Source organism: Dermacentor silvarum, chromosome 1 (assembly GCF_013339745.2).
Source record: "Dermacentor silvarum isolate Dsil-2018 chromosome 1, BIME_Dsil_1.4, whole genome shotgun sequence".
In the NCBI taxonomy this organism is placed as follows: domain Eukaryota; kingdom Metazoa; phylum Arthropoda; class Arachnida; order Ixodida; family Ixodidae; genus Dermacentor; species Dermacentor silvarum.
The window spans coordinates 412335203-412362467 of record NC_051154.1 but is presented as its reverse complement, the minus strand read 5'-3'; the positions used below and the strand labels follow the sequence as shown (position 1 = coordinate 412362467).

At 47.1% G+C, this 27265-nt stretch overlaps 1 protein-coding gene and 1 long non-coding RNA gene across 2 annotated transcripts in view; one reads left to right on the top strand and one right to left on the bottom strand.

Annotated features, from left to right (window-relative positions):
* LOC119447252 (cytochrome P450 4V2) overlaps positions 1 to 27265 on the top strand; it is a 249406-nt gene that overhangs the window by 195769 nt on the left and 26372 nt on the right. Inside the window, exons 8-9 of the mRNA XM_037711486.2 lie at positions 13228 to 13401; positions 15494 to 15560. Coding sequence (XP_037567414.1) covers positions 13228 to 13401; positions 15494 to 15560 — 241 coding nt within the window. The remainder of the gene's footprint in view (positions 1 to 13227; positions 13402 to 15493; positions 15561 to 27265) is intronic.
* On the bottom strand, positions 2793 to 4108 carry LOC125942552 (uncharacterized). The gene is made up of 2 exons (XR_007465199.1): positions 3946 to 4108; positions 2793 to 2926 (listed from the first exon to the last, which is right to left on the bottom strand). It is a non-coding gene; the product is annotated as an uncharacterized LOC125942552 (long non-coding RNA).

Genomic DNA, 27265 nt, shown 5'->3' with positions numbered 1-27265 from the left:
GAAGCATGCGATAAAATTCTTGCCATGGAAGCCTCCCAAGCCTGCAGCTCTCCTATGAAACAAACGAAGGCCAAAGAGAAATTAAAGAAATCAAACAACAGTTACGCGCCCACGTTATACCCTACTTTCTACCGCGTCATCTGCAAAGGTGCTGCAAACTACTTAAACAAATTACTGTTCATAAAAATAAAGATATTAGTAATAACTTTTACTCATAGGCGACGCAATGAACGCCAAACCAGTGTTTGAGCATGAGTGGTTAAGTGTGTGCGTGCGTAACTTATTGTGAGCAGTCTTTTGCAACAGTATCCAGTGTGCCGTTAGTTTCGTAGTCGCAATTTTGTTAATCGTATTATTTTTTTTTACGCTACAAATTAAGTTTTCCTTCAAAATTTATTATGTTTTGTATGAAAAAAATTATCAATCATTATTTATGGATTTTAGTGGTAATTTTTAGTAGGAACGATTTTATTAACTTAATACGATACTGAGGCTGTGACCGGTTTTCGACTCTGGCACTCGTCTGAACTTGTGCGGTGGTTCGTGCCACGCGCGCTTTGTTGGACGCATTTTTCTTTTGTTTTTGGACATCATGACGCAAGTTTTAGTGAAATTGCTGTATGATGATAAGTGGGATGTTTATCCGTTGAAGACGTTCGCTGACGCAGCTACTGGTCTTCGGGTGATGTGCGAGCCTGGCAGTTTTGATGAGTTGCGCGGCAGAATTCATGATGGAAGGAAGGCGAACGAAGCCGCAGCCTAACTTCTGCACACAGGTAAGTGATTTCGTTTTCTTGAGCACATAGCCGCGTTTTTTTTTCTTTTTTTTTTCACTTGGACGAGCGTGAGATGTTAAGCACACCGTTCATTTTCTGCAGGCAAACCGCATGCCCTGGAGCGAAAGCGCGCGAAGGTAGCGCTTGCTGCCGCCGCTGCTTCGATTGAAATGTTCGTAGTATTATCTACTAATTTGCTATCGCAATCGATGCTTCGCCTTTGGAGCGACACTGCGATATTAAAAAAATATTCTTAATCCGTAGTGGCTCATCGTATACCTTAAGGCTAGTGTGCACATTTTCTCGCGTAGTCGTTCACTGCGCCTCTATTTGCGTTGTGGCTAATGTCGCGGTGTGCTGCAAAATATATTTCGCCTTTTCGGTATGTGCGGAGAACAGCCTACCGATAAGTCCTGCATCGGCGCGATGATTACACGGATACACATCATCGTAAATGAACAGAGGCGTGGTGGCGACGTCGGCAAAGCCGCCGACGGGCTTGCCTTATGACACATCGCCACCCCAACCGCAGTAAGCATATTTATCAAACGTGACGTGTTGCCGTTTAAGGCGTACTGCACGCTTTTAATAGGCGATAACTCAAGCGCGCCGCCGTTCTCTGATACCTCTTTGAGCTGGGCCGACTCGAATGTGCGTTGCTTGCAGAAACGAAAGGAACGCCAGACGGCTCGTCGGCGCCTCAAGCTAAGCGCCGCACTCGAGCACCGTTAGCGCGGCGAGGAATGGCACGTTCATGAAGATAGCTCACTGCACAGACGCAAGCGTGCAATGCGCACAGGACGCGTACGCAACGCGCTGCACACAAATCGCGCGGAATGTTCTTAACCACGCAGCAGCGGATACTAAGCTTCAAAGAAGCGGTGCCGGTTCTCACTAGCACGCTCACGCGCGCATCGCTCTTGGCGAGTTTTTAGGTCTGCCCTGCTGCTCCCGAAGATTCGGACTGCTGCTTGGTATCGGCTGTGTACTATAGCATGGTCTTTCGTGTTGTGAGAGAGCCGGGAATATATTTCACCGGTGTGCAACAAACATCGCTGTGCGTATCTTTGGTAACATTTACTGTAACAACCCATTTCATCATTTTCGCGTCGGCCCTCTTGAAAGCGACGCAAATTTTTAATTGCCAGTGTAGTGTGTACTAATATTTAGTGCGTGGTTATGTATATTGTGTGACAGATTTTTAATTTGCATTATCTAATTCTGTCTACATTCCCTTCTCTACAGGTTACACATGCACCAAATGCCCAGGTGCTAACGTGTCGTTCGTCAAGAACAGCTTGGCGTCGTTTCTCGCAAGAGACATCCATTGATCTGCGGCTGATTCACCAGGAAGCTCGCATCTCTGTTGCCACTCTGCGTCAAGTGGGATTTTTTACTATTTTATTGCGATAGCAATTATATGGACACTTCAACCGGATTTCTGCCGTCGGCGTCGCCGTCGCCGTGAGGTTCCGTATAGATAAAATCTTCGCCGCGCGCCGTATGCCCCAGCGGAAGCGTGCGGGGACGCGCGCTATCACGGAGAGCGAACGCACTCAATCCCCCACGCGCAAGCAAGGAAGCGGGAAGCCAGCGCCGGAGGGAGCGAGCGGGGGGGGGGGGGGGGGGGGCGCACTTCTACGCTGCCAACAACCGCGGTCGTCGTTCGTTCAACCGCACCGTCTCTTATCTCCACTCGGCTCTGACCTTTATGCCATAGAGAAAGGAATTCAACAAGAGGGGACACTCCCATAGGGCCCAGCGGCCGAATTGACTGCAGTGTGCCAAGCGGTCGGTGTCGATCACTTACATCACTTCCGGTTTCGGTTTTGGGCGCGCGTATTTTGAACGTAAGCTAGCACGCCGGCTGCGCCCCCCCCCCCCCCCCCGCCCTATTTTTTTTTTTTGGTCTTCATGCAGAATCGGTTTATTATTTAGTAAAAATGATTGCGAACGATCTTGGAAAGTCCCATCGAATCTGTGCCACGTGCAATTTCACAAAGTAGACGCAAGACCTTTTGTGCAATGAGGAAATATTTATTTTGCTCTATATAAAAGCTCGTTCCGCGCTTTTTGTGCGTTCATCCAACGTTGTGACACCAGCAGGTAAGGCAGTAGTTCCTGTATGAAGCTCCACCGGACGGCACCAGCTGAAAAAAAAAAGTAAATTACAAGCATGTTATACACTTGCAAGCACGTAACAGCATGTTACAAGTCATTTTGGTATTTAGACATAGGAATACTGCGTGTAGAGGCGAAACGTGCGAAAGCGGTGAATGGGCGGCATTACAAACAAAAGCAATTCGCTTTTACATACATGGCGTAGAAAATACCCGACTCATCCCAAACATACATGAAAACAACTGATTTCCAAGCGTTCCCCCATTTCCGGGCATTATTTCCTGCACTTTGGCAGCACAAATACACGAGCGACTTCGCGTTTCCAAAACTTGGCCTCGGGCGACGTGACGGTACGCTACATATACATAGAGACGGACGCAACAGGCACTCAAGACAAATGCGTGGAGGCAATGCCGTTTTTCAGTCCTTTAGAAGACGTAATTTTCGAATTACAAGTTTCTGATATGTTCGTCGTTCGTGCGTTCTGCCGGCGCCAGAAGCACACCCCATGTTATCACTCTTGGCAATCGCCCATCGCGTTTTCAATAGGCGTGAGTACCGAAAGAAGGTATATGTTGTTGCGGAGCCACAAAAAACGTCACAGACTTGTCCCTCTAAGATTCATTACACGCCAAACTAACTTTATCACCACGGCCGAGCTGCTTATCGCTAACTGCGTCACAGCGCGCGGTGCGGCCAGCGTGCCTCAAAAGTACCCCAGAAAGTAACGAAATTACTTTTTCAGTAACGTCTGGCGTCAGAGAAAGCGGCACAAACTTCTCCTAGCAAGATGAACTAGACTACACATGCACCACGGCTGAGTTCTCGCTAACTGCGACACGGCGCCCTTTGCGGCCAGTGTGGCTCAAAAACCGAAATAAGTTACAATAGTGCCATAGGAAGCGTCGGAAACATGTCTCAGCACGATTCATTAACTCAAATTAACTGCGCCAGGATGGCCGAGCTGTTTTTCGCTAACTGCGTCTTAAGTCTCGGTCCCGTGCCGTAAGCCTAATTGCGTCGCAGACTGTGAAACAAGATTTCTCACCTTGCCGCAGTCCAATAGTGCAGTGGTGTCTTGTCCCAGTGCAGAAGGAACGCAAGAATACGCCGAGAGCCCAATAAACCAGGTTACATTTAAAAAAGAAAAAAAATGAAGCAGACGGGTCGCGGCGCGCGAGCGCGCAAACGCGCGCGCAGCCATCCTCGCTGGCTTCGGGGTAGTGTCTGGCGGATGACGCATGTATCTGGCGCGTCATTGACCTGTGGCTAGGTAAGGCAAGGAAAATAAGTCGCAAAGCTTAAGTTCATTTATACGCAAAACGTTTTAGTTTTCGCGGCAAGTAATTAAAAAAATTAATCAATGCCCGTTAACTTAAGTTCACTTTCTTTTTTTTTCGATGCTCGCGGCAGCTAACGTTCGGTGTCAAAAGTATAGTGTGACGTATGGTGACGTGTTTCCTGTTGCCAGTTTTTGCCGAGTGTCCCCTCTTGTTGAATTTCTTTCTCTATGTTTATGCGCCCTCAGTTTCCGTTGAAGCGATAGACCACACGTACCTGCGCGGGCGAAGGTACGTTGCGCTGCCAGCGTTTTGACAGTCGTTGGCTGCAGTCATTCAGTGTGATTTATTCATGTTTGTTTGTGCGCGCTCACACCACGCTTGTTCATTCAGTTAGTAATAGTCGGGCCACATTTTCCAACGCACGCTACACATGCAATGCTGCCCAGATCGGCAGTGCAGCACTACAGGTGTGTCCCTTCGCACGCGCTGCCCACGGTAAGCGCTTCTCATCAACACCACCGTTTCACACGCGCCTTCTCGTGGTCATCGAGTCTCTCTTCATGTCGGTCTACTTACGCCGCAGCACACCTGCTTACTTAATCAGCTCATGTTTACTACAATTCATATTGCTACCAAGGCCGCTCACCTTACTTCGTATGACATTGCTGTGTTGCTATCGCATTCATTGCTTCGCCCTTAGGGCGAAACTGTGACACTTTTTTTATTCTGCCCTGTGGTGTACGCTGTCACGCTGTGACGCTGTGAAGACTTACTTTCATGGACGCTGTGAAGGCTTACTTTTGATTTGTTCTGCCTTTTAGTTGTAAAGAATTGGCTACCTTGTGAGTGGAGGTAGTTCCTTTTTCTTGTGAGAATGTTTATCAGCCTAACCAAGTGGTACATGCGTACTTGAAACAGCAGCACAGACGAGGATAATGAAATAAGTAGGAACACATACAAGCGCCGACTCAACCAGAAGCTTATTCTTGAAGACAGGTTGTAAACACAGTGGAACTTGACAAAGATAAGAAACCATGTATGCGTGGCCTTTGTGATTAAACAAAATTGTGTTTTCTGCTGTAAGGGGTAGAACGAACAATTGTTTCATCACAAAGACCAGAACACAAGAGAAATTATGGAAGCTTTATTTATTGATTGCAAAGAAGACAAATGCATAAGCTATCTGTTGCTCTTAATGGGAAAGAGTTGGGATTTTTAAAAGAGCTCTCCTTGTGTGGTGGTATCACTTATAGGACATCTTTCACTGTTTCTTTTTACCTGCATATTTATACTACAAAACACGTCTTTTGTTCCTTTTTTTTGTTGCACCGGGCTGTCTGCCACGCATGCATGGCTATTTCTTTGTCAAGTTGGCCAGTGTGCTTAATATCTTTGTCGTCACGAACAAACTTCTAGTTGAGTCAGCATTATTGTGTGTTCCTACCTTCACCGTTCTCATCTTTGTTTGAGCTGTTTGTAAAGTATGTACACACAGCAAATTACCAAAGTATCCATAAAATTGAGATACATGAAGTTATTTGCACTATTCATTTCTGCAAGAATGGTATACCTTCTCATCTCGTTTGTTCTTAACGTTGTTGTACAGTTTTTGTAATATATAGCTTGGAAAGACGTTTTCTGTCAGATTAAATATGCATGTATGTCACTTTCGATGTTATTTTTCAACATGGGTAGTGCAGCTCCTTCCGTCTTTCAGTTACTGCTTTGTCCCAACTTTTATATATTTTATGCAGCGAAATGCTGGTGGAGTTATATATATTCATGTGCGCAAGTGTGGTAAATGGTGTTTTGTATGTGCATTTATTTGCGTTTTTTACTAGCTCTCCAATCTGGCTGTACAGTTATTGAAACCTTTTCTCATGCTTTATAATGAGTCGTTCTGGGCTCTTTGATGATGCAGGTGATCATTTATTTCACTTTTGGGAATTGCGTTAGCTGTGTGTCACTCCAGTTGTCTGTGTATTTTATGTCACTTTATTATATCATTGAAAGTATTAGCCTTGCATTAGCTTTTTATTGACCGAGGTACCAGTTAGTTGCTGTGTAGGGTGAAAAAGGCCCCAAAAATGATTTCATTAGCTTTGTTCAAGCCCAGAAAAAAACTCACTGATGAGCTCACTAAATGCGAAAATTCCACCAGTGAACTCTTCCGTACCCAAAAGTAACACAAGAAATTAAATACTGTGCACACTCGAGAGGGAAACAGCACGAAAAAACACGACAAGAAGGGAGACACACACCAGCGCTTCTTGTCCCTTCTTGTGTTTTTTTGCGCTGTTTCCCTCTCGAGTATGCACCGACTAGCCCAAGCCTCTACTGTCTTGAAATACTGTGCAGTTCTTCACTTATGCCGGGGAGGTAAGCTGCTTTTACAGCACAAATGTTTTAGAAGTTTACCTCTGAAAAACACGATTCAGGTGTTTTGTATATATATACATGAAGTCATTTGTTTCCAGTTTACTTGTTATTTTGCCTACTCACAGGCAGCCGTAAACCCTTCTGTGAGTGTTTACTGGGTGTGTGAAGCATTTTACTGTAAAGTATCGAGTGGTCTTCATTTTTGTATTTATGTATGCAAGCCAAGAGTTCATGTGTTCAAAGTTAGTTACAAGGGTATGCTTAAGGTCTGCCTTTGAGTCACTTGACTTGTTTTTACAAAATATATTTTTTTTCTGCCGTAATTGTGAAATATAATTCTTTCTGCTGTAATAAACTTGCAAGTTGAGTGAGCATTCGTGTGTATTCTTATCTTAATTCAGCGTTCGCATCTCTGTTTGAGCTGCTGTTTTTCAAGTCTGTACATACACCAAATTGCCAAAGTGCTCGTAAAATTGTGACACATAAGGCTATTTGCATTGTTTATTCCTGCAAGAAGGCTATAGGTTTCCATCTTCCGTTTGTTTTTAACATTGCTGTACATCTTTGTTGGTCAAGTTCAAGGAGTCCCTTAGGTAGCCAATAAGAGTGATAACTTTCTAAAGTTTATCAATTTCATCCATCATCACCGTAGTTTTAAAACCACTGAGTTCTACTTTTCAGTTCTCATGACCCTGCTTTGTGCTGTGCTGTACAGGCAGATGAAGCTTTTTTTATGCTGTAAGTGCAGGTGGCGTTGTATATTTTCCAGAAAAAATTGTTGCGAGTTTAACTAGGCATGTGTACGCTTTTGCTACATTTTTTCAGCATGTGTGCTATAGTTCTGCTCCCTTACACTTAATAGCACTGTAGACACTAGTGTATGTCTTCAGGTTTCATACAGTTGTGCCTTATATACTGTAATAATGTGTCATGTGCACGCTATATTACATATTAGGGTACATGAAATATGTCAGTCGCTCCTTTGCTTCCGTTCGGATTAGGGAAAGTTATGTGAAGAGGCACCGGGGCATGCAAGTGCAAATAGCAAAGCAATTTCAAAATTAAGTGCACTAAAATGCCACAAGCCCAACAAAATATCAATGATATTTCAGTGGCAATTTTCGAAATATCAATGCCATCTCAACAGGCGCACAATGTACTTTTCAATGCTGTGTCAATAATCACTCCACAAATGGGCAACAGAACAATCACAACAGCATTTCAAGACTGCATCAATGGAAGCCCAACAGACATTCAACAGCAATTACACAATGATATGTCTAAGCAGAATGTGTTTTCAATACTAACTCAACAACTATTCAACATTGACTTGCCCAATTGTGTTTCAATAAAATTTCAGTGGCCAATATTCAAGAGCCCTCAACACCTTCCTCAATGATATCCCAACAAACTCCCAATGAACGCTCAATAAGATACTCAACATTGCCCAATGATATTTCAATGCATTCTCAACAAAAATTTTGGTAAGGGGTATACAGCGAGCAAGCGCACATGAGGAGGAGCATTACGAAGGCTTCTGCGTAAGAAGCACAACTTCCTAAATGCCTTTGAACATGTCTCAGATATATGTTTAGACCAGGTTAATTTATTAGTAAAAGTAACTCCAAGATACTTGTAACTGTCAACAGTTTGAATGGGATTATTGCTGGAGCAGTACTCAAATAATCTGGGGGTCTTTTTTCTAGTGACTCTTAGCAAAACTGTTTTCCCTACATTTAACTACATATCCCAAGAATGGCACCAGGAACTTATATTATCAATGGACTGTTGGAGCAAATCACGGTTATTGGTAGAAGTTACTTGCTTAAAAATAATACAGGCATCTGCGAACAACCTTACCGACACTGATGATGAAATGTGCTCTGTTAAATCATTAATATAAATTAAAAGTAACAAAGGTCCCAATACACTGCCTTGCGGCACACCGGAGTTAACAGGAAGCAGTCGAGAATGGCAACCTTTAATATCAACAAATTGTTGTCTGTTTTTCAAGTAAGATGCAATCCAATTATTAAGGTAATCCGAAAGACCAATTAGTTCAAGTTTGAGCAAAAGTTTGGAATGTGACACTTTATCAAAGGCCTTACAAAAGTCAAGAAATAGCATATCAGCATGGCCACCTTTATCAAGAACCATTGAAATATCGTGAACCGTTGTTACTAATTGCGTTATTGTAGACATACTTTCCCGGAACCCATGCTGATAAGGTGACAAAATGTTGTTCTCTGTAAGATACGTTCTAATTTCCCTTGCAACGATATGCTCCAACAATTTACAACAAGATGAAGCATTGGACACAGGCCTGTAATTTGAGACTAGTAGCTTATTCCCTTTTTTGTGAATTGGGACAACTCTCACTTTCTTCCAGTCACTTGGTACTTCTCCGGATTTTAAAGAAACTTTAAATAATTTCGCCAAGGACAAGCCTAGATGATCAGAAGAAACGCTTTAAAAAGGCATTCGGCAGACCGTCGGGGCCAGGGCCTTTTTTATCGTTCAGTTTCCGTAGCATGGACACAACACCCTCCGCAGCAACCATTGGCACATTGGTATCATCTCTGACATGTTTAGATTCTGCATGCATGGACTCAATAGTAAAGACACTGTAAAAAAATCGTTGAAACTATCCGCAATTATTTGTGGCTCCGTAACACGTTTACTACCTAACATGATTTCTTGTACCTTATCTGTAGCTTTACCAAGGTGTCTCCAAAACTTATGAGGATTACTTTTAATGAATTCTGGCAGAGTGACATTATGATAGTATGTCTTAGCTTCACTAAGTTTCCCCGCTAAAATATGTTTAAGTCATTCCATGGTTGGGGTGATATATGCCTATGTTTGCACAGGCGCTTTAGTTTACGCTTTAAGCGTAAACTAAAAATTCCTGGGTTACCTGTCTGGTAACCCAGGATTTTTTACGTCTTGTGCGCACAGCTCTGGTTGGAACAAAATGCTCAAGACAGTATTCGGCAGCATCCTTAAGACGAGTCAACATGCTTTCAACGTCACTATTGGTTTCATTTTCAAGTGTAGCTCCAGGGTAATCAATAATATCATTACCATTGCAGCGTGCATAGTCTTTACCATAAGCAACTCGTTTATCAGTCGCAGCAATAACAGAGTTAGCATCCCAACAAAAAGAAAGCAGGCTGTGATCGTAAACACCAGGTTCCACTCTTATTTCTCCAGACGAAAAGTGCTGTCCGATAAACAATAAATCTAAGACAGCATTTGAACGTGTACACTCGTTAACAACTTGGTCTAGATTTAATGCTAACATAAGATCTAACAATACATCACCGTGATCACTAGGACCATACACAAGTTTGCTCCAATCAATTCCAGGTAAGTTGAAATCACCAGACATAATTACGTTCTTAGAATTTAGTGATAGGAATTCGTCGTACAACTTAAGAAGAAAAGAGAATTCGGAATCAGGGGCGCGATACATGAAACACCATTCAAGGAAACGAGTACAAGCAAACTTTCGTGCTCACCTATTTGAGACAATACTTTTACGTTAATATGTGATTTGGCTATTATAGCCACACCGCCGCCACGTGATGCACGATCACGCCTATATATCTTATACCCGGGAGGAATGATTTCGTCGTCCCTAATACCGTCATGCAACCAAGTTTCGGTCAAAATTGTCAAGTGTGGGTTGTAGGATAAAAGCAGAGCTTCAATTTTATCTGTTTTATTTACTACACTTCTGGCTTTAAACGAAAGCATGCGCAACTCGTGTTCTGTTGCTTCCTTGAGCTATGCAACTTTTGCTGCTTTATCAGGATACTTACAGACAGTGCGCGTGTTAGTCGCATCATCCCACACAAAGTACTGGTTATCAATGCGCAGTCTTTCGTGTATCAATGACACCCGTTTACCTGATAGCCTCTCAGCCTCTGCACTCTTCCAAAGTTGCTTCCGCCGTCTTAATGTATCAGCAGAATAATCATTTTGCAGAAGTATGCGCGTACCTTTCAATTTTCCGCACTTATGAAACATCGCCTGTTTTTTAAAATAATCTTGAAAATAAAGTATAACTGGACGTTCCCTTGAAGCCTTACCAAGGCGGTGTATGCTAGCTACAGAGGAGCAGTTCACACCAAGAATTTCGTCAAAAACCTCTTTAAGGACCTTATTGCGCAACTCAGACTCTGTCTCAATCTTGTTTTCTTTAATGCCAAAAACGAGGAGATTATTCTTTCAACTGCGGTCTTCCAATTCCACCAGTTTTGTTTCATGCATTTTTAAAGTTTTCTCAATGCTGAAAACGCATTCGGTTACCTTGTCAAGGGTATCATCCTTCACGGATATTTCATTCACTCTTTTTTCAACCATGCTCATCCTCTCAAAGAAGATATTCATATTCATTTCAATTTCTTCAAGCCTTTTCTTGACCTCTGCCAATTCATCCTTAATATCCTTCTGACCCACCAAAAGCTTTTCAAACATCTCATTAACAGACGGACCAGGATTTTCTTCAATATCCCCGCACAACAATAGCTTGCAAACATCAAAGCAATCATTCATAATGAGTAATAACCGTCGTGGGCACGGCAATACAACCAGAAAACGATTATCGCTTTTATAGGATGTGTTATAACTAACCTGAAAGACGAAAAGACGAGACATTTTCAGTCGTCCGATCCTTAAGCTTTCGCCGGGCCCACTGTCGGGTTCTTGGCTCCGATCTGCTTTTATAATGGCTTTCGTTGATGATGTCACTCTACTGATGAAGGGCGGATCCATAACCAAATCATGCCGTGCACCGACGAAAAAACGTGAAGCACTGCACAATGACGCTGAGGAACAGTTCAGATGAACCATCCAAGTTGGTGACGATAATAATCCGGCGGTTGTCAGCAACAGGGTCTGAAAGACGAAAAGACGAGACATTTTCAGTCGTCCGATCCTTAAGCTTTCGCCGGGCCCACTCCGGAATCACGACTGGTTTAGCTTTCTTTTCGAATGTTTGACCTTCTTCAGTGCTTCTTTTTCTTTCTTTTTTCACCTTTTTCAATAACGCCTCCGAAACCGTGTGCTTAAAAATAAACAAGGGATGCCAGCCTTCCTGAATTTCAAAATCTGTTCGTCAAAGCTTCCTTGTGCCTTATGACAGCACGATCTTGTAAGGGCGGATTCGAGGCACATAGTGGCAATCGCACTTTTAAGTCTTGGAGTGTGTAGACTCGTACGGCAACAATTCCTTGCGGGCACGGGAATTTCTAGGGTAACTAGGGTAACTAGGTACATGCCACTCGGAATGTGCAGCTCCACAATGACGAGTAGATCATCTTAATTTCTCCAATGTTGGGCGGGATCGAACCCACGTCACAGGGGTTCCGAATGCACAGGGTATATGCCGGTTATCCGTGAACTTTTTTCACGCCAATGAACGTCTGTGAAGCTGCGCCACGAATGCACTGGGTTTGTGACGCCCTTCAATGAACCTCTCGCCAACTATGTCCACTGGGCGTGCGACCAGAGAGCCAGCAAATGTTCGCACACCCCAGCGCAGACTGCCATGCGCAGACTGCTGGGCAGCACCACTAGGTGGCACATCGTGTCCAGCAAAAACACCACAGTGCATGGCACCGGCGCGCCATGCATTTCTGAGGCCACGCGGAGGCTTCCCGGCCGCAGCGCCAGTTGCCGCCGAGTCTTGTTGGGGAGGCGAGAAAGATGTCCCGCTGCAGTACACGCCCCATGCATAACTCGTTTCGATGGTGGCAATACGTTGTGTCGCTATATTCATTTAATGCTAACACATTACCGTTGACAGACATCGTCACATCTGTTCTGCCGCATTATTTTTTTTCAAATTCGGTCTTGCTTTCTCATCCCTCGGCCTCGACAAGCGTCCGCAAGCTCTTTTCCGTGCCCTATGTCATAACGGAGCAAAGGGCACGTTTGCGTCACGAGCTCCGCCTTCTCGTTTTACGTTTCCTGCACGTTTTTGCAGCCCGAAGCACTGCTACTACAATGTCCCCTATTTCCAGTGGTTATTTGCGCGTTCTCGTTTAAAAGCGTTACACAGGTCACGTGTCATAATTAAAAATAAACTCTGGTGTTCTACGGGCATAAACCAATAATATGATTATGAGGCACGCCGTATTGAGGGACTCCCGATAAACTTTAACCACCTAGGGTTCTTTAAGGTGCACCTAACGCAGGGTACATGGTCGTTTTTGCATTTCGCCACCATCGAAATGCGGTCGCCACGGCCGGGATTCGATACCGCGTCCTCGGGCTTAGCAGCGCTAGACCATAGCCACTATGCCACCTTGGCAGGTCACGTGCCGTAATCGGTGACGTGGCAAGCAGTGCGTAGCGGCGTTCCTGCACGTGACCTTTACTATGGCTGACAGCTAGGCTTCCTCGCCAAGAAGGACGCGCGGGGTTTCGCTTGACATTTCAGCTGTTTTCGCGCTGTCATGCCGATTGATACTTCGTAGACATGGTCTTCAGCGCGTCATACACGCACAGCGATAGTCTGTTTGCAATGCCCAAATTTAATAAGTGCCGCTTTGAAAAATGTTTGAGCGTTGCTACTTTTGTCTCCATTGAAAACAATGCACAAGGGCATTCTTCGCTATATTTTAGTGGACTGAGAATGCAACACCTATTTTGCCTTTCAGGGACACGACACCACAGCAATGGGAATTGCGTGGTCTCTATACCTGATTGCACTTTACCCGGACGTTCAAGCGAAAATCCAGGAGGAATTGGACAGTGTCGTCAAGGAAGACTTTGAGAGTGACATAACACTAGAAGAAATAAAGGAGTTGAAATTCCTGGACTGCGTCCTCAAGGTGCGGAAAAAACATTGGTACATGCCTCTTCCAAAGTAAATTAGCTATAACAAAAACGTCGCAGTTTCGCCTGAAAGGCGAAGCATCGATTGCGATAGCAAATTAGTTGACAGCTATACGAAGTAAGGATAGTAGTTTATATCGGCCGTATAAGGTTGTAGATATTCGCTTACTAGCTATATAAACGAGCACGGTGTCACGCGCCCACAGGTAAATATTGAACACATCTTGGTCGATGACCGTAGGAGCTCGTCAAACGCTGGAATGAGAAAGCGCGCCAGCGGCAGCGTCAAATTGACCTTCGCGCTGGCTCTCGCTTCAACGCGAACTAAACGTCGAAAGCGCAGCGAATACGAAGCTACCGGCACTCGGCGAATGCACTTTGGCCGATCGTAGATCGCTTTGAAGATGAGGCCCCGCGGGTGCACACTTCGGTCGCGTCGCAGATCGCTTTCAAGATAGCTCCGTGAGCAGTAGCTGTGGAAGCAGAACGCACCCCCCCCCCCCCCTCCCGCCTCCGTCACATCCTCCCGTGCCTCGCGCGTGAACGAAGAGGAAGGCGGCGCTTCCGGCCACCTTCCCCTGCCGCGTACGCGAGATTAAGCTGCGGTTGCCGGCTCACCCTCGCACGCTTTCACTCTCACACACACCGCACTGCGCGCGGCGGCGATTTTATCGCCGTTGGACTTTATACGGAACATGACGGCGACGACGGCAAAAATGCGCTTGGAGTGTCCCTATAATAGAACGTGCATTCTAAGAATCAGTGGCAGCTGCATTGCACATTCACAAATGCGCCTCCATAGATGTCTTTTGCTAAGGAGTTTCGCTCGAAGGGCGAAGCAATGACCGCGATAGCTGCACGCCAGGTCCGTGACTGCGGCGCAGCGTATCCACCATTCCAGAAACTACCGGGCGCGAAAGGTTTAAAATCCGACGCGACGGTGAGTGTGCGTCGCTAGAGCTCCAGCGTTACCGCGCGCACACACAAAGTTGAGCCACCGCACTGACGGTTCTCACCTATCGGGAAAGCCCGACCAAATTTGGCAGCAACAGACTTCCAAGCACCTTGCTACCCTTCTCCATGGTGCTTGGCATATTGTCCACGAAATTTCTCAGCGATAAAATAAATTATACCTGAATAGCCTCATTACAACAAATAAAAGTCATTAATATAACTATTACTTTATTAAACCAAACATTTCTTACTTTTCTAGCCGACTATCCTAATCTTTAGGTAGGCAAATCATCGCCATCCCGCGGATTTGAGTGATGATTGCGTGACGTACGTACACCGGATAGATTTTCGATGTTGTGATGGTGGAAAGCATTTATTAAACAAGAAAGAGAGGTGTGGACTCACGCAGGAGCGCTACATACTAGGTGGAGTCCCCAGTCCGGGACCCCATTGGTTGAAGCCGCCAGCCTGGCCCTCTTGACCAAGGCAAGCCGGGTATAAAACACATTCGTTTAATGGATTTAGAACACACAGTTTCCGATAATCACCAAGAGTGAAAACTGGCGCGGCATATAAATTGTACGCACAGGAATGCCGGGAAGGCTTACGATTGGCATCTTATCGGAGTCGTGAAGACGCCTCTCACTAGCAGCGTTCCGTCTGTCGCAATGGTTCATTCTTCACTAAAACGTTTTTTAACTTGTTATGAAAAAATGTAATGTGTGAATTTTTTGCTGGATTGTGCCATTATATTAATCATAGACAGTACCGAGTGGCGGCTGAAGTTAGTAGGATTTAAAATATTACGTTCGCTGGGCCTGTGCTAAAATCATCTGTTTTATGTTTCCTTCGCGTATTGTATAAAAGGCGAATAAGGAAAGCTGTTTTAACCAAAAACAAACACTTTTTTTGTGGGGATTTAGTTGTAAGACAGCTTTCTTTATGCAGGAGCTACTGTGTTCTAAGCCAGGCCACGCCCACATCCGGGCATCGCCATAGTGGCACAGTGCCCGTTAGGAAAACATGCACGAACGGCGGTGTCAGATTTTCCTATAAGGAATGATGTGAGGAATCTCATAATTTAGAATGTTTTCCGCATAAAGCTGTTGATAAATAACGACTTGAATTTTTCAGGAGTGCCAGCGCATTTACCCATCCGTTCCCGCTTTTGGAAGAGCAGTGAAAGAAAAAATGAAAATCGGTAAGCGCACTTCGTAAAAGCTACCACGGCGTTGACATGCTAAAGATGCAGTTATCATGGTAATAAAAGAAACACTAAAAAAAAGAACGTAATGTGAAGTGGTATTAACGCTTCTTACTGTCGCATACCATTACCCCTACCTGCTGCAAATTACTTGGAACAATTTGTTTTTTGTTTTCATCCTAGCAAACTTTCTTGAGCCAAACTCAGTTTTTCACGTCATCACAACACGTTTTTAACAAGTCATTTAATGATTATTTCTGAAAGTGCCTATGAACACCCGAGAACTTCGCTATGATACTCTGAAAAAAATTATTTTCATGAATTGTTTTAGCACCCTACTCCACATAACAAATTCACGGCACCAGCACAATACTTATCTCTATACAGTTTGATCAGCAGCCTAAATTGTGAATTTGTGCGCGTTAACACATGCTTTTTTGCAATTATTTCTGCCACGATCATCGCAGAAGGAGAACAAACTTCCTCATGGAATCGTTGGCAGAAATAATTGTTTCCGAGAGAGCCTTAGCGAATAATGTACGATAATATTATAATAATAATGTGCATGTGTAAGAATTAGTGTTGTCTTTTTATACTACTTTCGCTTAGTTTTGATGCTGTGTTTGACAAACCCTCAATTGATATTGTATCATTAGCGATTAATATGTGTATTCTCATATTTTCCCCTGTTGTTTCTTATGAAATGGACTTCACTCACCAATTCAGAAATATCCTGCAAGTATAAATGAATAACTAAATAACTAACAGCAAGAGTAGCCACATACTGCAACCATTAGTGATAACGAAATCAAGCCAACTTTGTTTTTCAATGGGAAGCATTTCTTTGTATATTCGGAGCCAAGGTCAGAGCAAGGTCACGCTCTAGGACGCGCCAATCATGCCTAAAAAATGTGGGCTGATCCGGGAGAAAATGCAGCTCGAAAACGTGCCCGATATAGTGCAAACAAACACCAGATATAGTTCAGATTAGGCGAGCCCGATTGGCTGGTAGGAAAAATGAACACTAGAAGTAGCCTGAATTAGGGCAGCGCGCGGCGGCAGGGGATGAACGAGAACACCAACATGTCGCTGTTCCATTCCATTCATCAAATTGAGATTATTATTTCGCAGTGTCACGTTGTGGTTCTTTTTCCGACGTCTTTACTCGGTTGCTGTCCCTGCGCGTCACTCCAGTGTGGTCGTCTCATGGTCGGCATGCAATCAAAGACATACAACAATGGTAAAAAGGACACACAGCGTGCAGGACAGGGGCTGAGAGAGACGGCACACACCACCGCCGGGCACACGTGTGCCGGCGTTCGGCTCCCTTCAGGGACGCTTGGCCGGCGCCCTAAATTCGCGTCGAAACCCTCTTGCGCACAAAAAAAACCGCAGTGTGTGTCGTCATTCCCGGTCTCTGTCCTTCGCAATGTACGTCGTTTTTGCCATGAATTACCAACGAGCCCAAGCCACCACCCTTGTTTACATGCAGCCGCCATCTTACCAGGGTCGCAATGCCGCCGTCATCACAACATCGCCGTCACTCTTTGCAACACTTGCGTTGTCTACAGCTTTCAAAATTGTTTCGCATGATATAGAGAAACACAGAGAGAGATAAGCTTTTCATTTAAAATAAATTAGGCGGATCCCACGCACTGTGGGAATCGAGGTAAGCGAAGTTTTCAGTGCTGTTTCTTCTTCTTTCTGGGGTTTTACGTGCCAAAACCAGTTCTGATTATGAGGCACGCCGTAGTGGAGGGCTCCGGATTAATTTCGACCACCTGGGGTTCTTTAACGTGCACTACAACGCAAGCACACGGGCGTTTTTGCATTTCGCCTCCATCGAAATGCGGCCGCCGGGGCCGGGATTCGATCCCGCGACCTCGTGCTCAGCAGCGCAACGCCTTAGCTGACTGAGCCACCCCGGCGGGTTCCAGTGCTGTTTGCTTTGATTGAAGATAATTACCGGTGATGTTTACGGCGAATTTTTCAATTCTTCAGTGTTTAGTGGAATACGAGAGTGGTGAGTTGATGGTAAATGTTACCGTGCGTTGTCATGGTCGGCCAGCGGGGGAAGCGACAGTCGAGCCAATTCTGATTTCTTTAGACGAATCAGCTTGGTGAGGTCCACAGTACGTCGCATCCGACAGACAAGCGGCGACGCCAAGGCGAGACACCTTTGACGGCTACGGGGCTGATGGATGTGATCCGGCTGCCCACCACGAGGCTGGGACCAAGGAATGCCTGGGAAAGTGCGTGCGATGCTTCCCCACGGCCACAGCTAGCCGCCAAGGCCGTTCGACAGACGAAGCCGCTAATGACTGGGCCGTGCCCGGAACCAACACGCGCCAGATTGGATCAAGCGTGACACCCCCTGTCTACGGGCGTCCCCTCCGGTCTCTGTGACAGTGAGCCGTGTACGCCCGAGGCTACCTTTCCAAGTGGTTTCGGGGAATAAAGTAGCCGGAGTGTTTAGGCGCGCCCTCACCCTCAAGGCGGAGCCTTCGGTGACTTTGGACGCTCCGGTTGGAGGAAGGTGAGCCCGCAGGTTTCCCTGGCCTAGGGAGGATAGAGGGCTTTTAAGCAGACGTTTGCGGCTCATCTGGAGTGCTCTCCGAGAAAGATGTAGCTAGTGCTTTCCAAGAAAGATGTAGCTATCGCTCCCCCATCTGCTCTGCCATGTAGATAGTGCTCTCCCAGAACGATCTAGTCTGCTGAGATGTAGTAGCGCTGACATGCTACAATGTACTGTGCTCCGTACTCCGGCCAGTCCGTGTATCCCCATGTCCTGTAAATAAGTTTGCCTTTCCGATGTAAATAAACCCCCTGTTCCGTTTACCCTACCTCCGACCTCGTACTCATCACGAACGAAACGACACTAGTCAACTGTGCTCCGACGACGGCGTGGGACCCCTTATGGCGAATTCCATTGGGAGAAGAGGAGCAGGGCGCCGCGCAGTGCGGAGTCGGGTGACAGCGCAGTGAGAGCAGGGACACTCGACCCGCCACTGGAATACGGCGTGCATTCGGTGAGCAGGTGGGAGGGGGTCGTGTGAGGAGAAATGTACCATGTGACTAAAGCAATCAACGTCCCACCATTCTCTGCAGGAGAGCGGTAAAACACGCGTAATCGTCTTATAATCTGTCGGGCATAACGCTGTCACCGTTTGCAGCCACGTACTATACATACGTTTGTGCAGCCCCAACGCATCCCACAACGTTTCCGCCTGCGAAGATCATCTGAAACTGGAACTTGAATCTGAAGATGAGCTCCAGCAGCTTTCGCTGCTGTCACCGTCGAGCGTCTCTAGCACTTCAGCAAGGCGAAGACGCTTTGCTGCCGCTGTCCCCCGTGCATCCAACGAGAAGCAAGGCGGACTAGAAATGCCAGGATCTGTCGCTAAATTGCTGCGAAGCTCGCTCGTATCACCGACGTCAAAAACAGCGGTGCCAAAACACCAACTACGTTTGGCTGCCGCCGTTGCCGCCGCGCGCGCCGGCTGAAGCATAAGTAGAGAGGACCATTCTCTAGTACACTCTAAGCAAAAGTAAAAAGAAATTAAGAGGACATGACGGTTTAAGCCACGTGACTTCCTCCGTACTCCGCTTATCAGGCGAGAGCAGTCCGGACTGCTCCCGGCTGCTCTCGGCGCAGCGAAACTGCTCTTGTTCTACCACTGGATGACGGCTCTCCCACTCCTGTTCGACCACTGAAACACGTCGTCTCTGGAACGAGCACTTTCAGCGTGCTTTTGAGTCCTCCTGTTCTCCCAATGGAATTCGCCATTAGCCTCCATGTAACGCCTCGGTAGCGTAGACCAGCTGCCCGTTACGAGACCCACCGGTGGCGTAGGATAGAGCGCGACCCTCTGTGTGACGCCGGACTCCGAGACCACGACATCCAGCTCCTACAGCATGTACACCTGCTCTTTGTCTGCGTAGTACACACAGTGAGGAGTTACTGGCAATGGAAGATCTCCTCTGATCTCCTTAGCGGTGCTCCCGGCCCTTCTTCAATGCCTTGTACTGCGGAGGCTATGGCAGAGCAGGCCTTGTGATGCGGCGGAGCAATGCCTTGTACTGCGAAGTAGGCGGATTGCTATGGGCAATCCGCCTACTGAACATCACCGTGGGGCGCAGTCCAAATTTGATTTTGGATGTTCACATAGACGCCTCTACTTCAGATTTCGTACGCGCCAAACTCCGAGGCTACCCCTCAGCTTGCGGTTGAGTTCCTGGTGTCTGATCCTAATGCCGTCATCATCACCATCATCCTATATTTATGTCCACTGCAGGACAAAGGCCTCTCCCTGCGATCTCCAATTATCCCTGTCTTGCGCTAGCTGATTCCAACTTGCCTCTGCAAATTTCTTAACTTCATCATCCCGCCTAATTTTCTGCCGTCCTCGACTGCGGTTCCCTTCTCTTGGTACACATTCTGTAACTGTAATGGTTAAGCGGTTATCCATCCTACGCATTACATGGCCTGCCAAGCTGCGTTTTTTCCTCTTAGTGTCCACTGCTGTCATATTGATGTACTACAGTGCAAAAGATAGCTAGGCAAATTTCCTTTCGAACTTATATCTAGGACAATCACACAATTTCCGAGGGTCGAACAAACTTTATATTCATGTTCACTCGTGCAAGTACATCACCAGCGCGCACACAGGCTAAGGGACGGATGCCGCACCCCGGACTGACGTTGAAAGGATTCCTAACATTTAACGAATTTCGACCATGATGACGGTAACTCGAGAAGCAGACAATCTGTTCGTCAGATGTTGGCGTTCGGGCCTCCAGTCACGGCACCGACAGATATGAATTAGAGCACGCTGTTGTCCTCAGCGAGCTACAGGTGCTAGGAGACTTCACGCTCCGTTTTTTCAGACCCGGCTCGAGCCCGAAAGTACCGTACGTTGGCCCGCATGAGACCTGCCCGGTAATTTCAAACCTGAAATTACCCGGCGCGGCCTGGTTCGGTTCGAAGTGAAGATAGTGAAGATACCATCATGTTATCAACGGGTGCCGGGCGGTCTTCAAGCTGCTTCAGGCAGCTTTTTGCCCTTTGTCTCCTCTCCCTGGCTTTTGTGTAAATGTGAGATAAATAAACATTTCATTTCATTACTAGCCGAACGCATGCAGAATATTATTCGATATGAAAACACTCATATACAATAGACACTGGTAAAGGGGGAGGGAGCAGGCTGCCGCGAGAGAGGCACAACGCCTGCTCTTTAGGAAGAATGATACAGAAAAATAGGTAGAGTATTATTTACAAGAGGGTCAGGCTTTCAGCTAAAGTTTCTGCTAAAAATGCACATTTTTGTTCACAACGCTCCTGCGGTAAAGTTTGATTTGAACTACATTTTCCAAATAGTTGCGCGGCAATGTATTGCGAAAGCATAGGTGAGCACTCCCGTAGACACGACTATAGCGATTTCATCTCATTTTTGAATCTCATAGAATCATTGCAATGTACAATGATGAAACTCTAGCCAGTAAACTTGGCGCGAATGTAACTTTACATGGCTAGATTATTGGATTTCAGGGATACCATTATACACGCACACTAAAAGCATTTTTTAATAGAGAAATTGGCGACCCACAAGGGCAACGCTCATGCACAATCATACTGTCACGCGGAACATGCCATTGTTATTGCTTTTTTTTGGTTTGGTTATAATCGTGTATATTTTTCAGTCGACGATTTATGTATTCTTGTTTCGCAATATCAGCAAATTCGGACTCTGGTCTAATTTTGTTTCATCACTTTAGGTGTAATTAAGCGCAGTGCATGTCAGTGTAAGTAACGTGTTTGTTTTCCCCTTCAAATTGTGATATGATATGATTGTTTGCTCACGTAAATTTGCAGGGAACCCTCTTAGTGGTGTATACGAGGGTTCAGCCACTTAACATGTGAGAATGATATTCACCGTAAAATGCGCTGAGAGAATAAAATTTTCTGCCATCTCTTTTCTTTTTTATGTCCCTTTCACTAATGTTGCAAAATTTTGCAGCACTGACGTATGCTTGAAGTATTTTTCCCAAAAAACAATGAACACTTGGTCTAATTATTAGTTGAACTAATTATGCGATTAGCTGGAAGCGTGATGCGTGAAGCGTCTACTGCATCTCTTCCAGAACGGCAGCGGTGCGCGCTCAGACGCACGCGTGACGCATGCAGTCTGGGTAGCTTGCGTCACGCATCAACTCACTGAACTAATGCGCATCAAGGTCTCCCGATGCAGAGCGACCGATGGCACTGGCATTGAAAAAATAAAGGAGGCGCAGGGTCGGGGTCACGTCACTTTAAGCCATTCGTCGAGCCCGTGCAGGTGTCGTCATGTTCATCCAATCGTAGGGCCCGTGCGAGTGGCGTCATGTTCGGCCAATGGGGACACTCCATGGGCTCTATTCTCTGATGGCAGACTTGCGTCCGGCGTTGCTTCCCTGCCTGGAAGGCGCTCCGCTGGAGGGCACTGGTTCTTCTCGAACGATACTGCAGTGCTGCAAAGGCAGATTTTCCCGGGACGAGGGTCAACGACTTCGAACCGTGCCAGCTTCCAGTTGCAATTTCGGCGAGCGTCACGCAGGGGGAAACAAAAACTCTGCGCGCGGCACACGGGGGTGGGATAGCCAACGTGTTTGACGGGTCCGATAGCATGGTAGACACGCCCCTGCACACCATAATTGTGGGAAAGGGTGTCACGTGACCTCACGTATCTTTCGCTGGCCCATGCATGATTCCCAATCATATTGACATGGATATCAAACGAACGGGCTTCGAAGAAGCTCTTCAATGGTACGCACGTCGCGTACATCAGACCACGTGGTAAAAGGTGTCACGTGACATCATGTAACTTTTGCTAGGCTCATGGGTCATTCCCAACCATACTGACACAGATATCAAACGAATGGGCTTCGAAGACGCTCTACAATGGTACGCACGTCGCGTATCAGACCACCTGAAGAAGAGTCATGACACATCACGTAACCTTCGACAGTCCATGGCTCGTTATTCCTAACCATGTCGACATGAATATCAAACGAACGGGAATCGCAAAAGCTACGCGGTGGTACCCACGGAGCGAACGTCAGACCACGGGGAAAAGGGTATCACGTGAGATTACGTAAATTTCGCAAGCTCATGGGTGTTGCCCAGCAATACTGGCATGAATATCAAACGAGCGGGCTTCGAAGAAGCTCTGCGATGGTACCCACGAAAAGCACGTCATACCACGTAAACAGCCGTTTCACGTGACCTCGTAGAACGTTTACCAGCCATTGGGTGATTCACGACCATATTAACATGCATACTAAACGAACAGGAATCGAACAGCCACTGTGACTAAAAAAATTAAAACTTAAATTATGGGGTTTTACGTGCCAAAGCCACGATCTGATTATGAGGCACGCCGTAGTGGAGGACTCCGGAAATTTGGACCACCTCGGGTTTTTAACGTGCACCTAAATCTAAGTACACGGGTGTTTTCGCATTTCGCCCCCATCGAAATGCGGCCGCCGTGGCCGGGATTCGATGCGACGACCTCGTGCTCAGCAGCCCAACACCATAGCCACTGAGCAACCACGGCGGGTAACCACTGTGACTGTGGCCACGTAAAACGACGGAAGCCGAGGGGAAAAGCGCGTCACGTGACTTCACGTAACTTTGAATTGAATGTGACTGAGTGCTGAACCGACTGACAAGGATATCACGGTGAAAGGAATTTACTTTGAAAAGAGCTGGTACAACTACATATTGCAGAACTGAATCGATAAAGCATGCCATAATTTCTTTTTCTTTCCTTGCACACGCACAGGAAGACTGAAAGACTTGGGAATTCTGGCTTCGGTAGTATCTCCTCACACATTAACGATGCTATCAAATTGTTCTAAAATTCCCGTTGCTCGGAATGGTGAGCTGATTTGTGCGTAATTACTGCACACTGACTGAAATAGAAAAAGTTCGTTTCTTTTTTTTTCTTGAAACCGAGTCAGGATCTTAGGGGAAATTGTTTGCAACGATCGCGGAAGCGTCGCGGTGCTAATAAATTCATAAAGTCTACGAAAAACTATTTTCTTCCACTTCCAATTGGAAACGACACCCGCACCCCAGAAACAGGTTTTAATTGGTAGGAAATGAAGCTGTTGGGAAGCTCAGACAAACGTGGTAAGGGATAATAATTTAATATACACAAGTTCGGTAAACATGTTTAGTAAACTTCGACGGTGCCTGCCATGTCGATCGTTGCAGAACCGGCTCTCTGCAAATTTTGCTTGTGCGCACGCGCACTGAGCAAGCTGCCTCAATTGAGCCGCATGTGCTGTAGAGAAATCTTGAAAGAAGTTTGTCACGAGAAAGCGCAGCGATGCAGATGAGAAAGCTATGTGGCGTGTATCCTTTTGTTGTGCATAGTGTACTATGATATGACACATTTTTGCTATTTCCGCACCTCCAGTCTACCGCGAAGTGCACAGGTAGATGAAAATGGCGAGCTGAAATATTATAAAAAATTTTGAAATATATAGTATAACGCTGCGCGAGTTCAAAAAATACGGTGTTTGAAGCAGAGAAATTGCAGCAGGATTATTCTCACAAAGTTTTATAGTTTTCACATCTTCCGTTCCGTCGAGTGGCCAATTGGGGTAAAAGCGGATGCGCGACTTGTTTGAGCCAAAGTTCTAAGGCGAAGGTTTAAAAAAAATAGCAACAAACGTAATTAAATATTACGCCAAGTCATGTTACTGCTCACCTAGGGTTCGGAAAGTCACGTACCTTTTTTGACATCAAAAGGGATTTTGTACATTTCTCATTCAGCCATATGTCGAACTTCATAGCTAATTACTATGCAGGGTTTTTCGTTTTAGCTGCAGGAAAGTTTTTTTTTTTGTTAATTGCCTGTGGCAGATAGCATAGGCGGAAAGTTTTCATTTTTTGTCCGGGGAGGGGGGGGGGGGCTGGGGTCTGACCAGCTTTCCGAAACCTATATATATATATATATATATATATATATATATATATATATATGTGTGTGTGTGTGTGTGTGTGTGTGTGTGTGTGTGTTGTAATGAACAGACACACAGCGACAGCACCCGTTCCTGGGCCTGCTGTTCTATTTTCTGCTCACTTCCTCTTTTTCCTCGTTCGCCCCCTAGCGCCCGGTGTCCGAGCGCCCGAGCCCAAGTGCATGCCTTCATCTTTACACTCGGCCACGCTGTTGAAGATAGCTCTGGCGGTTGTGATTGCGCGCTGATGCTGGAAAATCATTGTATAGTCGTCGTCGGAAGTAGTCGTCAAGACCGTCCAGCGCGCAACCAACTCCTCGGGGGGTCGGCACTGACTATTGCGCTGTGGTCACAGGTCTTGCCGTCGATTGTCCGGCCGCTCAGCGTTGTAGGTTTCGGGCGGGATTGGGGAGATTCCCTTGGAGGGTGCTCCGTTGATTTTTGTGGGTGGTGCTGCCGGTCTTCCCCTCTTCTCCTCAGGCTTTCGGGGACTGTCACAGGGGTAGCTTGGGAGGCTGTCCGCGGGTGGTGGTGCTCTGGGTGGCTGGAGGGCATGGTCGGAGCCATTCTGGGGCGGCGCTTCGTTGCAGTGGCCGCTGTGCCTTGTGCGCCGCGCTGACCCTGGAAAGAGCGCCTTGACGCCTGCGTGCATGCTGCGCTTGACGGCGACGGCCCCGGCGGGAGCGTTCGCGGAGGTGGGCGACCATGGTGGTGGATGGCTCTGGTCAATGGCCGCTGACGCTTGCCTGAACACCGGGTCGTGATCTCTGGTGGCAGGAGTCGGGGCTGAGGGATTGCCACCGCCACTGCTGCTGGAACCATGGGGTGTTGGGACTGGTTGCTGCTGGGTACTGGAGGATACCGGGCGCTGCGGCTGCTCCCCTGGTGCGGTGGTGGCTTCGGGCGGAGCGGACCTGCGCGCTGCTGCTGCTGCTGCTGCCCGAGGAGGGTGATGCGGGACTCTGGGAAGGTCGGTCCGGGCCCTGGTCGGGTTCTCGCTGCTTGACATGTGGGCCTAACGTCGTCTCGTAGACGGGCTGGTGGGCCATCTCGTTGGTGGATGGCGCCGGCGACACACTATTCATGGCTGACCGTTCAGCGTCTGTGTCCACAGCAGGACATAAGTCGTCGATTTTATCGACGTGCATTTGAAGTAGTGGTAGCTCGCGCGTCACGTAGTAAGCCCGGTTGTGGTTCTCTTGTGGGGAGTCTGCGGGGTCGTTGCATTGGCACCTGCCGCAGAATGTTGTAGAGCCTTGTCTAGATAGAGGAAGCAGGTCCCGCGAGGAGCCTGTATTCAGCGTAGCGAGAGCCTGCCGGCGTCGTCCGCTTTCTTGCAGCTCGGCTGCTTTACGAGAAAAAACTTCTGCTGTTGTTTCGAGGGGTTGGGCCGCCAAAATGGCCCCATGTATGGGATTTAGCAGTCCATCCAGTACGTATTGCCGAGCCGTAGGAGAAGGCCAGGTCAGGCTGCATGCGCCGAGGAGCCTTAATTTGTCATAAATGTAGACGACGACATCTTCAGATGGGTCTTGGCGTCGAGCGCGCATCCGCATAAATCGATCATCGTATGACGAAGCAAGGCTCCCGAATACTGTTAGCAGTGCTTCTGACCACTCACGCCATGACCGGTACGTATGACCGTTGTACCTGTTCCACGCTTCGGCGGCTTCACGAAGCCTTCCCTCGGCATACGAACGCTTGGCACCGTCGGACCAACCGTGCCTGTCGCCCAAGGAGTCGGCAATCTTCAGCCATTGCGCAGGATCGTCTTGGAACCCACGAAACTCAGGAAGTGCTAAGCCGCACACAGGAAGCCCCATACCATACGTGGTAGCGGATGCCAGAATCTTGGCGGCGTCTTCAAACCGTCGTGACAGTGTTGAGATGGCTCGAGTTATATCAGCCATGGTTGGCGGTGCCAAACCAGGCGAGGAACCAGGGGCGGAAACCGCGCTCACTGAGGCGGCGGCAGCGGCCGCAGTACTCGGGCCAGCCGGACGACTGGCCAAGGGAGCATGGACGGCATCCTTTGAGCCAGGGCTGGTGGCGGCCGCGGTACTCACTGCAGCCGGAAGCATGGCCAGGGGAGCGTGAACAGCATCCCTTGCTGGCTGAGAGGTTGATGATGTTGTGGGGCAGTAATACAGGGCATAGAAAGCGTGGACGGCGTTCCCTGGCCGCAAGAGGCACCCAGGACGGCGAGAATCCACGTCCAAGGCAGCGTGGACGGCATGCCTTGGCAGCTCGGGGATTAAGGTAGTCCCAGGTAGGGCAGCCATGCCAAGGGAAACGCTGACGGCGTTCCCTCGCCGAAAGGACCCAGGACGGCGTGATGAAGGAGGACGCAAGGCCTCCGCAGTACGGTGCTTAAGGCTGGAGCGCCTTAAGACCGGGCGTTCGTCAACTGCGCCATTGTAATGAACAGAGACACAGAGACAGCACCCCTTCCTGGGCCTGCTTGCTTGCTTGCTTGATCCTCATGCGTGGTGCTTACCCACTACGGGGGATTGGCCAAGAAGCCGTCGGTTAAAGGTTAAATGGAAGGGGGAGATGGAGAAAAAAAAACTAGACGGAAAACTAAATCAGGGTGAAGTATAATGTTTATGATAATTTGGAAAGAGATTTACAGGGCAGAGACAGAATTAAAATCATTGTAATTGTATAAAAACAGCACAAAAATTTTGGTGGTATTA